We start from the raw sequence: 16,692 nt of genomic DNA, 5'->3' as shown, positions 1-16,692 counted from the left end.
TCGAGGATCAACGTCGTGTTCGTGTTCTTTATCGATACGAATGCGATCGCCGGGCCCCGCAGCGGGACGCGGCTTACCTAAGGCGAACCCGCCTATCGACGTTCGCCTTCTCAGGCACCATCCGTTATATCAGCACATTTCAGTCTCCTCTCTGGCCACTTCGGCTCCGCTCGGCGGTGCAATTTGGTGCGCTGGACTCGGAGAGCCGTAGATGTTCGGACATTTCTGCGCTGCGAATCAGCAAATCAGACCACCCATTGGCGCCGGGACGTTGCTGGTCCGGGAAAGGGGGGGAGCGTGAAATGGCAGTGTGAGTGTGAGTGTGAGTGTGCGGGATACATGGGCGAACGAGGGAAGATGCACCTCATGGCTGCGATATCCGGGGCCAGCTATATAAAGAAGAGAGCCTGGCAACGGGGGCTTCTATTTACCATTTACATTGCATTGGAAATCAGGTTGAAATCGGTGAACAGTTCCTTTTGCCTCTTCAATCTCTGCTCTGTTCTCTGCTCTCTCCCAATTGACGCAACGCAACGCAAACGCGCAAACACCATCATCTCCATGACGACAAGTGGCGACCCTCGACAATCGAAACTTATCTGATCGATCCCTTCCCCCCTACTAAACCAACTAACCTTCTCTCACTTAATTCCACGTTTGCGCCGAACCTCAATCGGGATCCGCGTTGCACCCCTGAACTTGCTGCCCCGGTTTTTTATTTTTTTTTCCCTCTCTCATCTACTGTATCCTCCCCCAGACCATCGCGTATTTAAATTGGCCCTGCTGCCGCGAACTCGACCGGGCTGCCCGCCATCTCCGAATCCGCGACAAAAACACTCGCGTCGCTCTCGAGTTTGCTGGCACTTGGACTCTAGCATTGGTTTCGGTTTCCTGCTTGCCCACCATGGATGTCGTGCTCGAGCTCACCGACACCTTCATCGCCGACCACGCCTACGCCTGGCTGTTCCCTCTGCAGCCGGCGCCGTACGACTTCCCCAAGGCCACGGCCGCCAATGCTTCGGCCGCCTATTCGTCATGGACTTACGAGCCCGCGACCAAGTATTTCCAGGTCCAGCCGTATCCCGCTGCCTACCTGAGCTCTCTTCCCCGAGATAACGTCTGGCGCCAGTTTGCGACGCTCTACTTCATCACATGGTTCGTGCCTCTGCTCTGCTCTACTCTGGATCTCGACTTTGGAATGCGGTCGCCAGATTACAATCACAGCTCCTCTTGGTGGACAGACAGTCTGGCTAACACCTTTGCGCTGTTAGGATCTTTGGCCTCATCGTCTACTTCATCTTCGCCACCCTCTCCTACGTCTTCATCTTCGACAAGCGCACCATGCAACACCCCAAGTACATCAAGAACCAGATCTGGCTCGAGATCGTCCAGACCAACAAGTCGATGCCCTTCATGTCTCTCCTCACCGCGCCGCTCTTCTTGCTCGAGGTCCGCGGCTTCGGCAAGCTCTACGACATCACCTCCGAGGGCCCTGGCCTGTGGTACAACATCCTCCAGTTCCCCCTCTTCCTCGTCTTCACCGATTTCTGGATCTACTGGATTCACCGATACCTGCACCACCCTTGGGTCTACAAGTACCTGCACAAGCCTCACCACAAGTGGATCATGCCCACGCCCTTTGCCAGCCATGCCTTCCACCCCGTCGACGGCTTCATGCAGTCCATCCCTTACCACGTCTTCCCCTTCATCTTCCCGCTGCAGAAGATGGCCTACGTCTTCCTCTTCGTCTTTGTCAACTTCTGGACCATCATGATCCACGACGGCGAGTACCTCACCAACAACCCGGTCGTCAACGGCGCTGCCTGCCACTCGCTGCACCACTCCCGATTCGAGGTCAACTACGGCCAGTTCTTCACTGCCTTTGACCGCATGGGCGGAACCTACAAGATGCCCGAGGCCTGGATGTTCGAGAAGGAGGTCAAGATGTCCGAGAAGAAGTGGAAGGACGAGGCCAAGGAGGTCGACGCCACTGTCAAGGAGGTTGAGGGATCCGACGACCGGACCTACGTCCCTGATCTGGCGACCAAGAAGAACAAATAAGTGCGCGCATCATTTTCTCGCACACAAGTCTTCTTTTTGCGACGTTTTTACGACCATGAAAAGCCCCACCCCCCCTCTGGCGCGACGTTGAAAGTCGCTCTACGACGAGGTGCCTGATTGGTGCCGAATATTTTGTATAATCTGCCGCCAAATATTTTTTATTCTTACCTGCTGTGTACATAGTTGACAACATTCTATTGGGTGGATAATGAGAGGAAATCCCATGGCAATCATGGGGCTTCCATATTGGGTTGTTTTGTCAGGCATTTGGGTGGCAGAGGCGTTTAGAGGACATGGGATCACGAAAAAAATGTCTGTTGAATGATGAAGTTATAGTATATTTTCATTTGATGACTGATATCAAATGCACCGGCGTCTTTAAACCCGGTGATGTAATAATAATAAGGCATTTTCCCAAACTCCAGCTCGGACAAAAGAATGAAGAAACAAAATCCAAGTGACGCTCGTCTTGAGGAGTTGGGTCGTAGATTGTATACACCCACTGACTTGATTTCTGACCACCAGAATTTCTGCCTTGTGTAAGAGGACAAAGGAACAAGAGAAGAAGAATAAGTGAAGAGAGGACAATGAATGGATACGAGTGCGGCCAAGCGCGACAGGCAAAAAGAGGTCATGGAGAAAGAAACGAAGAGAGGACCAAAATAAAAAAGAAAAATAAAGATAAAAAAAAAGATAACAAGAAGAAAAGGCTCCGCGAAAGATGCTCCAAATGGCGAATAGGGATATTTGTTTATAAAAAGATTTGAGGCACCAGTCAAGCAGCGCTGTTACAGGTAATCGCTCAACGCTCATGAGAAGCTGACAAATTTGGGGTCTCTTGGTCGTCCGTCGGCTCCAATTCCGTTGGCCTTGAACTTGTTCTCCATGTAGACCTTGCGCGCCTGGTCAAAGGGCAGGCGCCTCTTCTTCATGATCTTGAGGATCTCGGCCTTGCTCTCGTCGTCGAGGCCGGCGCGGCCGTCGCCATCCTCGACGTTGCCGCTGAGGTCAAACGTGCTGCTGGAGAGGCCGGCCTCGATGTCGCCCGCAAAGGTGGAGGGCAGGCGGGAGTAGAGGTGGTGGGAGCCCGGGAGGCGGCGGAGCCAGCAGGATCGCGTGAGGAAGAGCGCTGTGGCGAGGACGACGAGGGAGATGCAGACGGAGTAGAGGAGGTAGGACATGGTGTTTTTCTTTTTTCGGTTCAGTCGGAGATGTGGTTTTTGCTGGGTTGGTTAAAGGAGTGCGCGGAGAAGGAAACGAAAGAAAAAAAAAAGGACAAAAAAGAGCAGTAGTGCCGAGTTGTAGCGGAAGAGAGCCTTGAGAGTGCGGCGACTAGCAGATGAACCAGTTCATGGCCAGGCTGTTGCGTGGTGTTTAACAGGCTGTTGGAAGAGCCTCTTGGTGGAGGAATGATGGGAAACGGATTTGGTGAGGCCTCAGCTGCCGTCTGACGTGTTGCACGGCGGCTTGCAGCGAGTGGCTGTGCGGGATCCATTCAAGCTCCCTGCTCGCCGCATGTGGGTGCTTTGGGTGCCTGTAAGATTGAAATGATGGCGCCACCAGCCACACGGTCGATAAGGAACCGATAACGATGCGCTCTGGCCGCGCTAACCGCAATGCGGCAGCTAAGCGAGCCCACACTTTTTGCAGGCCGGAGTGTTTCTTTACACGCAGCGAGGACGGACAAGACAAACGAACCCTCGAAACGTCGCGAAACATCACAACCACTCGACTATCGACACAATGGCCGCTGCTACTCTGCCCAACATTTCCTCGGACCTGATCTGGGAGGTCGTCCGTGAGTTTTTACTTATTTCTCTACGCTTACCCACGGGCTCGGTTTGATACCGGGGCCAAAAAAAAAAACGAGAGCTCGAGAAGACGACGTTCGATGAGGCTAAATTGATGAAATTGGATAGGAAGCAACAACAGCTACCTCCACAAGACTGGTGCTCGCTCAAACGGCGGTGTCCAGTTCTCCCGCGACCCCCTTAACCTGACCAACGTCCACAGCCGAAAGGTACGAGATATCACTCTGATGGAAATGGACGAAGTGCACTAGAGGGGTGGGCTAACTGTTTGGAATAGTACGCTGGTTTCGTCAACGACAAGGTACGATGCATTCCGATCGAGCACGGTCTACGATGATAAACAAGGGCAAAGAATTATGTGGTTTGCTAAAACATGTTGAATTGATAGGCTGTCGGCATTGCCCCTGGCGAGAAGGGCGGCGTTGTTGTCACCAGCAAGAAGACTGCTGTTGCCAACCAGCCCAGCAAGTCCGCTGCCCAGACCTCCATCGGTGGCGGCAAGTCCACCCGCAAGTGAGTCGAAGCCCAAAGATTATGCGATATCGTGGGCAAGGGAATCTTTGTTATATTGACACAAATATGCTGTAGGACCTACAAGGCCGTTGCCAGCCAGGTTGCCAAGTCCGGCTACCGCGCTGACCTCCGCGCCGCTGCCATCGAGCGTGCCTCTGCCATCCGCCGATCCCAGCTCCCCGTCAAGGCCGACCCCGAGCCCAAGCTGAGGGGCAAGAAGGCCAAGGCTGCCGCCGCTGGCGAGTCCTAAATTGGGAGCAAGGGACTGAAAAAAATTGGAAAGGCTTTTGAGATGATGGGAGAGTTGGCTAGGCTGGGAGTAAGGGTCTGAAACGGCTTTTTTTTCAAAACTGTACATTTGGCCTGGTTTTTTTGTTGAAAGAAGAAAGAGAAAACCCCTGCCTTCAGAGGTTCGTTGTTACAGGCCGGAGCTGCAGCTGGATCCCGAAACTGTCGAGACAAGGAAGAAACTTTTCTACTGTGGTTGCCGATGAGGTGACTGCTTTGGGGGTTCGCAGGGAAGAGAAACAATTCCAGTGGATTCTCGCACAATGGCCCTCTTGTGATGAATGTGATGTGAGACTGCATGTAGTGATTGATGCGTGGCTTGAGATGTATTTCCGGGGTTTGGGATTTGCCGGCTCTCTTTAGCTATGATGTGAGCATTTCTTGGGAAATTACAATGTGATTACAATGCCATTGCATCGCCACTTGGTTCTGCAATCCATGTCCTCCGAGTGCCGTCGGAGAGAGCCAGAAGCATATCCGGCTGATGCTCCCGGAAAGAAGAACAAAAGTCGGCAGCACTTTATTACAATAGCTCGTCAAACGCACAAGTATATAATTATATAAGCATTAATCACAGACGGACAAGAAGTCATTCACGTCACATCCAATTCCGATCTCACACGACCCCCTTTGAAGCTCGGCTACCTTACCTGGCGCCCATCCGCTCCGGCCCGGCAGACCTCGGAATCAGCGGTCCCTTGCCTCTCCGAACTTGGCACCCCCCTTGAGCCGTTGCGCAATCACAAGCCTTTATTCTTGCTGGTTTTCATTCTCGGGACCTTGCAGTGCGGGTCGGAACATGACGGGGGCCGCGGTTCATTCTCGAGATTGCTGGACGATATTTTTTTTTGCTGACGGGATTATTATCATAGCTGTTACCAATTGGCCGTTATAAGAAATATACAATGTGCAGTGTCAGGCTGGGTTTTGCTGTGTCCCGATTGGCCGGCCCCCCCGTGTCATCGGCGCCGAAGCAGGTAAATTACAGCTACCTGCAGTGATACCAGCCAAATAACACCGTCCATAGCAGCCTCGAAGGTAAAAAAAAACGCTTTGGCAATAGGCGGCCCCTCCCGGCTGTCCATTTACCCCTCCATTAGCCTTCCAGGTTCACACACAGAGAGAAAAAAAGGCCGCCTGAAAGCAGTGAGTGGAGGCAATTTGGGAAATATAGCGCCGAGTCCCTGCGGCGTGCAAGAGCCATCCCCAAGGGTACCTTCTTCCCCGTCTTACGCAATTCCCTCTTGCAAAAAGTATATCCATCCGCTCTCCATCTTCCGAAACTTTCTCTCTTTATTTTCTCTCCAAGCTTTCATCTCTGGATATCCTTTTTTTTTGAGCATTCTTCTCCCCTTTACTCCTCCACAGACTCCCCTATAAACCGCTACTATGGTTAAAGCAGGTATTGCTATTACTGTCCTGGAGGCGCGCGCACTGAAGTTGCCCCTCAACCCCGCACCACGGCGACGTGAAGCTGTCTGAAGGAGCTCGCGTCATTGAGGTGAACATGGACTGTGGGCGAACGTGATACTGACGGTTTGCGAGATAGTTGTTGCTGGTGCCTCAGGAGGTATTGGACAGGTATGCATTCCTCTGCTCTGATTGCGATTGCGATCACCGTCTTTGCTTTCATCCAGCTAACAGCGCATGTTTTTTGCGACGTCCAACAGCCCCTGTCCCTCCTCCTCAAGGGCAGCCCTCTCATCGACGAGCTGGCTCTGTACGATGTTGTCAACACCCCCGGCGTTGCTGCCGACCTTTCTCACATCTCCTCCCCCGCGGTAAGCTCTCAGCTCCCAGCCTCCAGCTCCGTCGTCCTCGTGGTCTCCCGACTCTCCGCAGCGCCGACAGCCACCTTGCGAGCTTTCCCTTGGCCCGACTTCCGCTGCAGCGCTCCAGCTCACTAACGCCGCTGTGTTTGAATAGAAAGTGACTGGCTACCTGCCCGCCAATGACGGCGCAAAGGCCGCTTTCAAGGATGCCGACGTCATCGTCATCCCCGCTGGCATTCCCCGTACGTGCTGCAACTCATATGACTACTACAAAGATCTAGCTGGGGCTGGCTCAAAGCCTCGGCATGTGATTTGAATCCCGAGTGGCCGCTGCTAACGCTGCCATTGCTCACAGGCAAGCCTGGCATGACCCGTGACGATCTCTTCAACATCAACGCCGGCATCGTCAAGGGCCTCATTGAGGTCATTGCTGATGTTGCCCCCAAGGCCTTTGTCCTCGTCATCTCCAACCCCGTCAACTCCACCGTCCCCATTTCCGCCGAGGTCCTCAAGGCCAAGAAGGTCTTTGACCCCAAGCGCCTCTTTGGCGTCACCACTCTTGACGTTGTCCGTGCCGAGACTTTTGTTGCCGAGATTGTCGGCGAGTCCCAGCCTCAGAAGCTCACCATCCCCGTTGTTGGTGGCCACTCTGGCGAGACCATCCTGCCCCTCTTCAGCGCCGCCCAGCCCGCTGTCAACATCCCTGCCGACAAGTACGACGCTCTTGTCAACCGTGTGCAGTTTGGTGGTGACGAGGTCGTCAAGGCCAAGGATGGTGCCGGCTCCGCCACTCTCTCCATGGCATATGCTGGCTTCCGGTAAGATTTCAACTCGGCCATTATTTTTATTCACTCCTTTATAAGACACAAATATTGACACACAAAAACTTAGATTTGCCGAGAAGCTGCTTCGTGCCGTCAAGGGCGAGCAGGGTCTCGTTGAGCCCAGCTACGTCTACCTGCCCGGCGTGCCCGGAGGTGAGGCTGTTGCCAAGGCCACTGGCGTCGACTTCTTCTCCGTCCCCGTCACTCTTGGAGTAAGTTTACACTTCCGCCCCGTGCTTGATCCCCAAAAAAGACGTGTGTTGGCTAACTTTGAACCCAGCCCAATGGTGTGGAGAGCGTGGCCAACCCTCTTGAGAAGATCACCGAGAAGGAGAAGGAGCTCCTGGCAAAGGCCGTCGAGGGCCTCAAGGGCAACATCCAGAAGGGCGTCGACTTTGCCCACAACCCTCCCCAAAAGTAAATACTTTTTTCCTAAACATCCATCCTGCTGGTAGCTGTTCAAGTGTCGAGGGAGCCGGTCTTGAGGGACAATAGCTATGACTACTGGGTATAACGAATATATACGCGTGCATAAGCAAGGTGGCTGATGATTTGCTTTCTTTCATAGGCTGTAAACTGTCCCCAGAATCTCTATTCCCATGCGAAGCCCTTTTCCCCTCGGGACAGCTTCTCATTCTACATTGATTAGTCCACTGCTAGTTGCGCTTGGTTGAGTTGGAGGATTATTCGGGAGAAGCATTGGACGGACTTGTCGTCGTCTATTCGCACATGGGAGTCGTCCCATCCATCTTTTCGCTCTCCATCATTTGGTAGATTTGAATCGGGGCAATGTTATCTTTATCGACATTCGGTTATTATGGCTTGGCGGCGAGGGTCTTGATCTGGAAGATGGCTGCTGGTAGCTCGTTGACCTCGGCTTGAACGGTGGCGCTGATACCCAGGGCAGCCAGAGCGCCGCGAATGATGCCGCAGGGAAACCATAGGAACTAAGCAAATGCAAGTTAGTTTAAGCTCGTCTATTCGAACCAATGTTGGACCGTGCGACGGCTGGATCAGAAGGGCGCTTGTTTGCGCTCTGTTGTGTGCATGTGTTTGTGTGACGTACAGGCTGTGCGCGGAGGACGGCTTGGCTGCCGGTTTCTGTGCTCATGCGGGAGAATGGGCGGAAGGCGTTGTCGGTGAGGACGTAGACTCCCTAGATTGTGCGCACGCGCGGTGTAAGTTTGACTTTTGAGTTTTGACTCTGTGATGTGTGTTGTTTGTTTGGGGTTGCAAGTGTGTTGTGTGTGTGGGAGACGTACGCGGTGGTTTGTCTTGAGGTTGTCAATGTTTTTGCCAAAGACGAGGGACCAGAGATCTTTGCAGAGGAACTTTATGACGTCGAGGGTGTCGTTGAAGCGGGGGCGGTCGCGGGAGAATCTGTGTTTTTTGGGAGGAAAGCTGGGAGTTAGCTTTATGTGTCTCTATAATTGCCGATTCGATTGAAGGGGGGGGGGGGGGGGGGAGACGGCGCGGGAGCGGTTGTTCAAAGAGAAGAGAGGAAATGAGGATTTGGTTTGTTGAGAGGGTGTACCTTTCTACGAGACCTTGGCCGACGCGATAGCCCTGAGTCTCGAGTCGCAAGTGCACCGCATCGAGGTGCTCTTCGTCGTCTATCCGCTTTGGTGAATCGGCGGGGGGATGATGCGCAGCGGCAGAATCGGATTTGCGATGCGAAGAGGAGCTGTCGATGTTGTTGTTGTTGTTGTCGGGGTTCTGGGTGGCGGAAGAGGGAGAGGAAGGAAAGTCGCGCTGGGAGGTGACGCGCTGGGCGAGCGGGACGAGCTCGATGAGGAGGAAGTCGAGGGAGGAGGAGGAGAGGAAGGAGGCGGATGGGTCGGTGGAGTTGAAGGGGGGCATTGGCGGGGAGAGGGACATGATTGCTTTTTATTTTGGAGGAGGAGAGAAGAATGGAGGAGGAGAAGAGGTGGGAGGGAGGTTGGTGATGTTTGGAGGTTTTGGTGGTGAGAGGGAAATGTTGCAGTTTTGATTTTAATCGATTACGGGCTTTGCGGTACAGGTACAGGTACAGATGGGGGGATTGGGTTGGGTATAGTAAGGCGTGCGGGTGTGGGGGTGGGATTGATGTGGTGGGGTGTAGAAGTAGATGTACATACATTTGCTGGATGATTTTGGGACGGCAGAATATGAGCTGACCAGCACTACTAGGTATTTAACCCTGCGTTTAGGAGTTGTTTCTCAAGATGGGATTGGTTCTGATGAATGGGACTGATGTTGCTTTATAGAACAAGACATTCAATGGGATGGCGAGTATTGGTACTACTTGGATATAAGCTGTAAATAGTACACAACACCACAGACGTGCTCAATCACAAAATATCCATATCCAGTTTCTTAACTCAACCTCTAATCGGTAAGTCGCCGCTGCTAGATAGGTAGCTAATAATCTAAGGTAGGTAGTCATACAACTTCACATCTTTCCTCCCCCTTTAATAATGAATAAGAAAAAAAAAGCAAACAAAAACTAGCATTGTACCGACCCTAGGGGAATCATCCTTTTTGTCCCTCGTCACACCCTAAACGCCTCTGCTGACTTGGTAAATCAAACTCCTCTCTCCTCTCGTCTCCTCTCTCTCCCCACGTCCCCTGGTATAATCATTCCGTTATGTATTGGTTTCGCTTTATGGACAACGCTCAAGACCTTCTCCAACGCTTTCGTCGGCGAGGCTCTGCCCGCGGACGTCTCGTATTCGCTGCTTCTAGACCACTCTCCTACGACGGATAGTTGCTGGGAGATTCGCTCAGGAACGGGAGACTCGACGAGCCGCGATAGCTGCTTCCTCCCGTGTGTTGTCGTTTATGCGGCCGCTGGATCGGCTCTTCGTCGTCGGACGACAGCGTCAGGTCGATAACTGCTGGCGCTGGTCGTTTGGCGCTGTGTGAGCCGGTTCGCGGGGCCGAGTGACCGTCTCTGCCACCAGAGCTCATCTCTGTGTAGGAGGTCATGTTTTTCTTGGGCGTTTCTATTCGACGACCGCTAATGCTGATTTCGGATACCTCCAAATCGTCATCGTCATCGTCGTCCTCGAGTGCTGCGCCATTTGGCCTGGATGATGTTTCCTCCTTGGGTGGCTTGCTAGACCATCGACCGTTTGGCTCAATGGTCACGGTTTCCAGGCTCTTTGACGTCTTTTCTAGAATGACCTTGACGTAGCTGGACGCTGGTTAGCAGATGACAAGAGTATTGTTGGATGAATGATACGCACCCATCAACGGCTAGCTGGTCAAACGGCGCTGATTTGTTGCAGATGGGACATAGCCATTGGGGACCTTGCTCCTGAAGCTGCAAGTAAGATGTTGCATCAAAGCATTGCAAATGTGTACAGCTTAGGCTGCGGCAAGGCACTTCTAATCTCATGTAGGATAGAGGGCATTTCAGGGATAAGACCTGAGACGTCGCCACCACATCTGGATCTTGTGCTATTTTATTCACTGCCCATAATCACGTTAGTATGTGTCGGGAGAGCGCCTCGTTCTGGAAAGACTTACGCTCAGATATCACCGATTCTTCAGAAATCTTTCTACGATTGGATATTGTCGTCACCAATTCAGGAACTGAAGTGGTCTTGCAAAGGTTGACGATGAGGTAGAATTTCTGCCGAGAACAGAATAGTATTAGCAGGAATTTTCAAGGAGGGCACATGTCTTGGGATCTTCAATTTCCAGAACCAGAGATTCAACTTACCCTGTTCGTCAGCGCATATGTAAACTCAATGTTGTTCATGTAATTTCCCCTTAGCCGGAGAGCGTTGGTTATGTCGACCGGCCTCGTTGAGCCGGGCTTGTTCTTGAGACCTCGCAGGTTAGCCTTGATCTCGTCGCCGTTTACCCGAAGCTCGGACTGGTGTGGGAACGCAACGTCTTGTACGCCGCTGTCGTCGCTGGCACAAAACACCATGATTCTGTATGATTTGTCCTCGTTGCATCGCTGCAAAACGGGGTGGTCGCTTAACCTCAATGGGATGGTGACAGAGTTCCTATGCTGTGCCATGGCTGGAGACGAATGCCACCGGTTAGCCGCAATTGCGATACCAGGGAACCAGGGAATTAGGGGTTCTTACCTTCACAGGTACGCAACGCACTCACGGCGCTTTCGACGAAATAGAAAGGGCTCGGCTTGAACGAGAAACTATACGTTCCATAAGAAGAGGCCGGCACTCCATTTGCCGAGACTTGTCCATACGCCCGTTGCCCAGAATAACTACTGGTGCCGTAGGATGACGACGATGACGCGGAAGTGGGCAGAGCAGGTTGTGCTATAGACCCGTTGCTTCTAGCCGTCACGGCCTTGGCGGGACTCGCTCGCTCTTGAAAGGCCCCGAGGATGCTCTGGCGGATCTGATGGAATCGCACAACATCGTTGCTGGTAACCGTTTCGTTGACCACTGTGGGATGCAAACAGAGGTTAGCACATATACAAGGTCTGAGATGGTGCCCGAGGCCGTGACTGCAGAGATGGGCCAAGGAGCACGCGAACAGTGTCGCGATCGGGGCGATGCGGAAAAGAGAGGAGACCTACGCTGTACGATGCGTCGTTGAAGCTCAGCTTTGACGCCGGTGCTCTTAAGCCCATTTAATTGGCAGATGGATGAGAGCTGTCTATTGAACAGAGAATTGCCCTGGACCTGCCTGAGCAGCGCGTTCACGTCATTCCGCGAAATCGACGTCATGTTGGACGACGCCATGGTTGCGTGATGGCGCGAGTAGAAGGTCGAGGGCAGGAATAGGGTTGCAGATGCATCAACGGGTGCGGACAAGTCGGGGGTCGAGTTGCGAGGAGAGAAGAATTGGGCTGATATGGGGAGAGCGTGAAGCGATGCGGACGTCGTTCGTTATCGGAATGCGGTCGAATGACTCTAGAACTCGGGGGCCGAAAGGCGATGGAAGAGGAAGCGAAATTGATGGGGAAACGGAGTCGCAAAGCAGACAAGAGCGGATTCTAGCCGCTGGACGGCGCAGGCGGTCGCTGTGAGGCCAGCTGCGATGCCGGCAGATGCCGCGATGGTGAGCCTGACGCAGGTTCGCGGGCGATGCAGGGCGAGGCAAGGCAAGGCAAGGCAAGGCAAGGCGAAGGGTTCGAGTTTATTATATGGGCGGTGCCGTGACTGCGATGGATTGGATTGGGTCGGCAGAACGCGCGGGTGATGCAGCGGCGTCCTTCACATTCACTCTCTCCTCACCCTCGTCGTCCTCGCCATCAGCCTCGGTCGCTTTTTCCAAGCAAGGACATGGTGCTAAGATAATGGAAGATAACTCGACGCTATCGCCACTTGACTTTTGGGCATCGGGCAGGCGGCGGCAGCTGGCAGAACCGAAGTGCCTGTGACTACGGCAAAATGAGACGCGAAAAAAGATCACCGGCGCATCAGCCACAGTTTTGCGACGATACGCCACAACCGGCGCCTTATCTTATCTTTTCCCGCCGTTATCGTAACTTTTCTTTCTTCTCTGTCCAAGACGAAGACGAAGACGAGCAACCGTTTACATCGAACGGCATAATCATAAACGGACAGACTCTAGCAATACCGCAATCATGGCTAAAAGTTCTCGATCGAGTAGCAAGAAATTCAACAACCAGCGCAAGGCCGCTTCCATCTTCGGCCCGGCTGAGACTGCCAGACAAGAGCGTCTCTCGGCCAAGCTGCTGGAGTTGGCAAAGCAGGCCAAACCCGAGCCCGCAGAGATGAAGATTGATGGTGAGTTTCTGGATATGCATAATGCGCTCTATTCTGCGCTTCTGGTTCTCTAACATTGCTTGGAACTAGATGGCAACAATGCACTCGAAAAGGAAGAGCAGGCTGGCGCAGACGAGAACTGTATGTCCCGCCCTCTCTTCTCTCCCCTGTGCCCCCAGATCGACCCGGCACTTGCTAACATGATGTGAAACGCAGCCATGGACGTCGACGCAAAGAAGCCCAACAGACCCTTTAGCGTCAAGAAGGGCATCAACAAGAAGAGGAAGAAGTCGGGCATTGTGTTCCCCAAGTACAGCGACAGACTGAGGAAGACTGCTCGAAATGCACCAAAGAAGGCGTAACTGATTGATTGTTAATTCTGGTTTCAATTTCTTTTTGGCTTCTGTTTTCTTAATCGTTTATACGGAGTACTCATTATACATATTGTCCTACATATCAGCTCTGCAGTCTCAATTGACGATACCCATGATAATCTCCCCAAAAAAAGGAAAAAAAAAGGAAAAAAAAAAGAAAAAAAGAAAAAAAGTTCGGATTGTGATGGCGCGCCTTGGTGGCCTGTGGCGCAGCATCCTCTCACTGTAGATTCTCCCTTGGCCAATCATTCTTCCACTCCCACTGGCTTCAATCGTTTTAGAGCTTCCTTCAACACCTGGTGAAAGGGAGACTCAATTCCTCATTTATACGCGCCTCTCCATATGGCTTTCACTGTGCATAATCTCAATGGAACACTGACCCAAGTCAAGGCGCCTCTCTAACCACTTTCTGTCTTTGATTGACTCTCTTTTAATAACAACATGGTGGCCTCAAGAAATGGGTCGCTTGCAGGCTCACTGCTGCTTGCTTTGGCCAACCTCCTAATTCCGCTGTCTATCCTCGTTTTTGCCACTGGATTCTTCCCGTATAAGCCTTTTCTTCCTGGTCTGGCCGAATTTGAACCTCTCGAATATGGACCTCCGCCCAAGGCTCCCTTTGATAGACTCGTATTCATGGTGGTTGATGCGTTGCGCAGGTATAGTTGAAACTCACCCGCCTGGACGCGCCGTCACTTATACTGAGATGCGATGATAGCGATTTTGTATTCTCTGAGGAGTCTGGATTTGATTACACTCAGCGGTCAGTCAGTTTTGTGCGCTCACGACTGTTGGTATCATTCTCTCATAGTTCCAATAGCCTCATTCGAGATGGCAGTGCCATCCCCTTTACAGCAAATGCCCGATCACCCACAGTGACAATGCCTAGAATCAAGGCCATCACCACTGGATCGATTCCTTCTTTTGTTGATCTGATTCTCAATTTCAACGAAGCTGACACCTCTTCAACATTGGCCGCCCAAGATACATGGCTGTCCCAGCTCAAGGCCAAGGACACTGGCAAGCTTCTCATGTACGGTGACGATACGTGGCTCAAACTGTTTCCCGAGACGTTTGACCGCCACGACGGAACCTCTAGCTTTTTCGTCGCAGTAAGACTTCACTTGCATGTCCCAATTGATAATCACCTTGGCTCACATGCACTTCAAGGACTTTACAGAGGTGGATAATAATGTGACGAGACACATCAACGATGAACTTGAAAAGGATGACTGGAGCTTGATGGTTCTACACTATCTTGGACTGGATCATATTGGCCACAAGTCGGGACCCCGAAGCACACACATGCCTGGTAAGCAGCGCGAAATGGACGGCATCGTCCACCAGCTGTTCAACGCCCTCGAATCCAAGAGCCACCTGCAGTCGACGCTGCTCGTTCTCTGCGGCGACCACGGCATGAACGATGCGGGCAACCACGGAGCATCGTCCCCTGGAGAAACATCGCCCGCTTTAGTCTTTCTGGCGCCAAAGCTCAAGGAGATATCGGCCAGATATCCGGCCCCTGCGCAGCCCAAGAATGAGTACGACTACTATTCCATGGTTGAGCAATCAGACATCTCGCCGACTCTCGCCGCGCTCTTGGGATTTCCCATCTCGAAGAATAACCTTGGAGCGTTTATACCAGAGTTTTTGCCCTTTTGGCCGAGCTCGAACGATAAGGTGCAGATTCTCCTTCGTAACGCGCGACAGATCCTCAACATTGTCACGGCGGCGTTTGGAGGCGAGCTCTTTGACCTTCAGGCTTCTGTCGACCCGTGCGTCTCCGTATCTTCGGATGTTGATGAGTTGGCCTGCGAGTGGCGCAAGCTCAATTTACAGGCCCCTTCACAGGCTGGTGCTAAAGAGGTCGATCAGGCGTGGCTCTCAGCTACCTCTGCTTGGATTCGCAGGGCTCAGGATCTGATGAGTAGTATGGCATCCAACTACGACATGTCCAGATTATCGCTCGGCCAGGGACTGTCGGTTGCTGCCGTGATTGCCAGTGTTGCAAGTTTAGGTCTGCAGGGCTTCTGCCAGGCTGGCTTTTTGCCGCCATTGTTTTTGCTTGCGGCGACGTATGGACCCATGATGTTTGCCAGTAGCTATGTGGAAGAGGAGCACCATTTCTGGTACTGGACATCTACTATATGGCTGGCGTATCTCGGTGTTAAAGAGGTTCAAAGGTAGGACCATATCATTCCTTCTGTCTTACATGACTATACTGACTATACTCAGATCCTCGCGTCTCTCCTCGATATCAAACCACGTGCTAGCCTTGGCCGCCCTAAGACTCATCCGAAGTTGGAATCAGACGGGCCAGAAATTCGCCGGTGAACCAGACACTGTCAAAAGATTCCTCGTCCCCAATCCCGAAATTCTCTGGGCGCTCATCACCTTGGTGTATGTCGTCGTGACTTTCCAGACTCTGCAGAGCTTATCTGGTTTGCCTTATATATTAGCCACTTCTCTGATGCCGGCTGTATTCTTGGCAACCTTCACTTTCAAACTCGCTTTTACCGCGGAGGATGCACCTGAGTTGGTTGTGGGATTCGCTCACGATCTCTTGGACATCTTTCAAGGCCCATCTCTCATCTTTAGAGCGAGGATCGTCTTTGGACTGCTCGCAGTGTTATACGGTTTCGCCATATATCGAGCAAAGACTGGCGGCCCTCGAGCCTCCCAATCATCCGGTAAGTCTACACTCCTCACATCGACCCCCTTCCCACAGCTCACAAGCACTCTCAACTAACACATCAACCAACACCAGTCGAACTAGTCCACCATCTAAGCACCCTCCTCGCAATGACCCAATCCCGCGCCACAAACATCCCCCTCTTCCTCCTCTCCAGCATCATCCTCCAAACCCTCCAATCAACAACCCTCTCCATCGCCGAAATTACCGCGACCTCCATCGTCCTCCAGTACACAACCTTCTTCGCCTTTGGCGGCTCCAACGCAATCTCCTCCGTCGACCTCTCCAGCGCGTACAACGGCATCAGCGGCTTCAACGTCTTCGCCGTCGGCGCACTCACTCTCGTCAGTAACTGGGCGGGGCCCATTTTCTGGACGTCGGCGACGAATATGCTGCTTATGCAGAAGTATAGACAGGGGAAGACGGATGCGTTTAGGAATCACGTCATCTTGTTGACGATTTTCGTGTCGATGAGTGTGGCGTTTGTGATTGCGGCGTGTACGGCGCTGAGAACGCACTTGTTTATCTGGACGGTGTTTTCGCCAAAGTATTTGTATTGCATGGCGTGGAGCCTGGGGCAGCATTTGTTGATTAATGTTGGCTTTGGGAGCTTTTTATTCTGGGTGGGCACTTGAATTGGGTATAGAAGATGCCCATGTATAAG

At 52.5% G+C, this 16,692-nt stretch overlaps 8 protein-coding genes across 8 annotated transcripts; 5 read left to right on the top strand and 3 right to left on the bottom strand.

Annotated features, from left to right (window-relative positions):
- Nucleotides 1-904: 904 nt before the first annotated feature.
- Triagg1_640 (uncharacterized protein) lies at nucleotides 905-2,061 on the top strand (the record flags this gene model as incomplete). The annotated part of the gene is made up of 2 exons (XM_062901406.1): nucleotides 905-1,155; nucleotides 1,272-2,061. The coding sequence occupies 2 exons, from the start codon at nucleotides 905-907 to the stop codon at nucleotides 2,059-2,061; spliced, it is 1,041 nt and encodes a 346-aa protein (XP_062760990.1).
- An 809-nt stretch (nucleotides 2,062-2,870) lies between these two features.
- On the bottom strand, nucleotides 2,871-3,242 carry Triagg1_639 (uncharacterized protein; the record flags this gene model as incomplete). Its single annotated transcript, XM_062901395.1, has 1 exon — nucleotides 2,871-3,242. The coding sequence occupies one exon, from the start codon at nucleotides 3,240-3,242 to the stop codon at nucleotides 2,871-2,873; it is 372 nt and encodes a 123-aa protein (XP_062760989.1).
- Nucleotides 3,243-3,804: 562 nt separating this feature from the next.
- Nucleotides 3,805-4,635, top strand: Triagg1_638 (uncharacterized protein; the record flags this gene model as incomplete). The annotated part of the gene is made up of 5 exons (XM_062901384.1): nucleotides 3,805-3,859; nucleotides 3,981-4,081; nucleotides 4,150-4,173; nucleotides 4,261-4,385; nucleotides 4,461-4,635. 5 exons carry the CDS (start codon nucleotides 3,805-3,807, stop codon nucleotides 4,633-4,635), a joined length of 480 nt encoding a protein of 159 aa, XP_062760988.1.
- Nucleotides 4,636-6,256: 1,621 nt separating this feature from the next.
- Nucleotides 6,257-7,690, top strand: Triagg1_637 (uncharacterized protein; the record flags this gene model as incomplete). The annotated part of the gene is made up of 5 exons (XM_062901373.1): nucleotides 6,257-6,454; nucleotides 6,600-6,687; nucleotides 6,801-7,263; nucleotides 7,337-7,481; nucleotides 7,550-7,690. The coding sequence occupies 5 exons, from the start codon at nucleotides 6,257-6,259 to the stop codon at nucleotides 7,688-7,690; spliced, it is 1,035 nt and encodes a 344-aa protein (XP_062760987.1).
- Nucleotides 7,691-8,084: 394 nt separating this feature from the next.
- Nucleotides 8,085-9,147, bottom strand: Triagg1_636 (uncharacterized protein; the record flags this gene model as incomplete). Its single annotated transcript, XM_062901362.1, has 4 exons — nucleotides 8,085-8,216; nucleotides 8,336-8,425; nucleotides 8,532-8,670; nucleotides 8,804-9,147. 4 exons carry the CDS (start codon nucleotides 9,145-9,147, stop codon nucleotides 8,085-8,087), a joined length of 705 nt encoding a protein of 234 aa, XP_062760986.1.
- An 855-nt stretch (nucleotides 9,148-10,002) lies between these two features.
- On the bottom strand, nucleotides 10,003-11,975 carry Triagg1_635 (transcriptional regulator family: Zinc finger, MIZ-type; the record flags this gene model as incomplete). Its single annotated transcript, XM_062901351.1, has 6 exons — nucleotides 10,003-10,444; nucleotides 10,497-10,722; nucleotides 10,780-10,885; nucleotides 10,976-11,283; nucleotides 11,352-11,675; nucleotides 11,810-11,975. 6 exons carry the CDS (start codon nucleotides 11,973-11,975, stop codon nucleotides 10,003-10,005), a joined length of 1,572 nt encoding a protein of 523 aa, XP_062760985.1.
- An 848-nt stretch (nucleotides 11,976-12,823) lies between these two features.
- On the top strand, nucleotides 12,824-13,327 carry Triagg1_633 (uncharacterized protein; the record flags this gene model as incomplete). Its single annotated transcript, XM_062901339.1, has 3 exons — nucleotides 12,824-12,986; nucleotides 13,056-13,106; nucleotides 13,182-13,327. The coding sequence occupies 3 exons, from the start codon at nucleotides 12,824-12,826 to the stop codon at nucleotides 13,325-13,327; spliced, it is 360 nt and encodes a 119-aa protein (XP_062760983.1).
- A 453-nt stretch (nucleotides 13,328-13,780) lies between these two features.
- Triagg1_632 (uncharacterized protein) lies at nucleotides 13,781-16,663 on the top strand (the record flags this gene model as incomplete). The annotated part of the gene is made up of 6 exons (XM_062901328.1): nucleotides 13,781-13,995; nucleotides 14,055-14,099; nucleotides 14,148-14,448; nucleotides 14,507-15,519; nucleotides 15,572-16,026; nucleotides 16,104-16,663. The coding sequence occupies 6 exons, from the start codon at nucleotides 13,781-13,783 to the stop codon at nucleotides 16,661-16,663; spliced, it is 2,589 nt and encodes an 862-aa protein (XP_062760982.1).
- Between the last annotated feature and the right edge of the window lie 29 nt (nucleotides 16,664-16,692).

The sequence above is a fragment of the Trichoderma aggressivum genome, assembly GCF_033847375.1.
Source record: "Trichoderma aggressivum f. europaeum strain CBS 100526 chromosome Unknown scaffold_001, whole genome shotgun sequence".
Lineage (NCBI taxonomy): Eukaryota > Fungi > Ascomycota > Sordariomycetes > Hypocreales > Hypocreaceae > Trichoderma > Trichoderma aggressivum.
The sequence above is the reverse complement of the archived record's forward strand: the minus strand, read 5'-3'. Positions and strand labels throughout refer to the sequence as shown.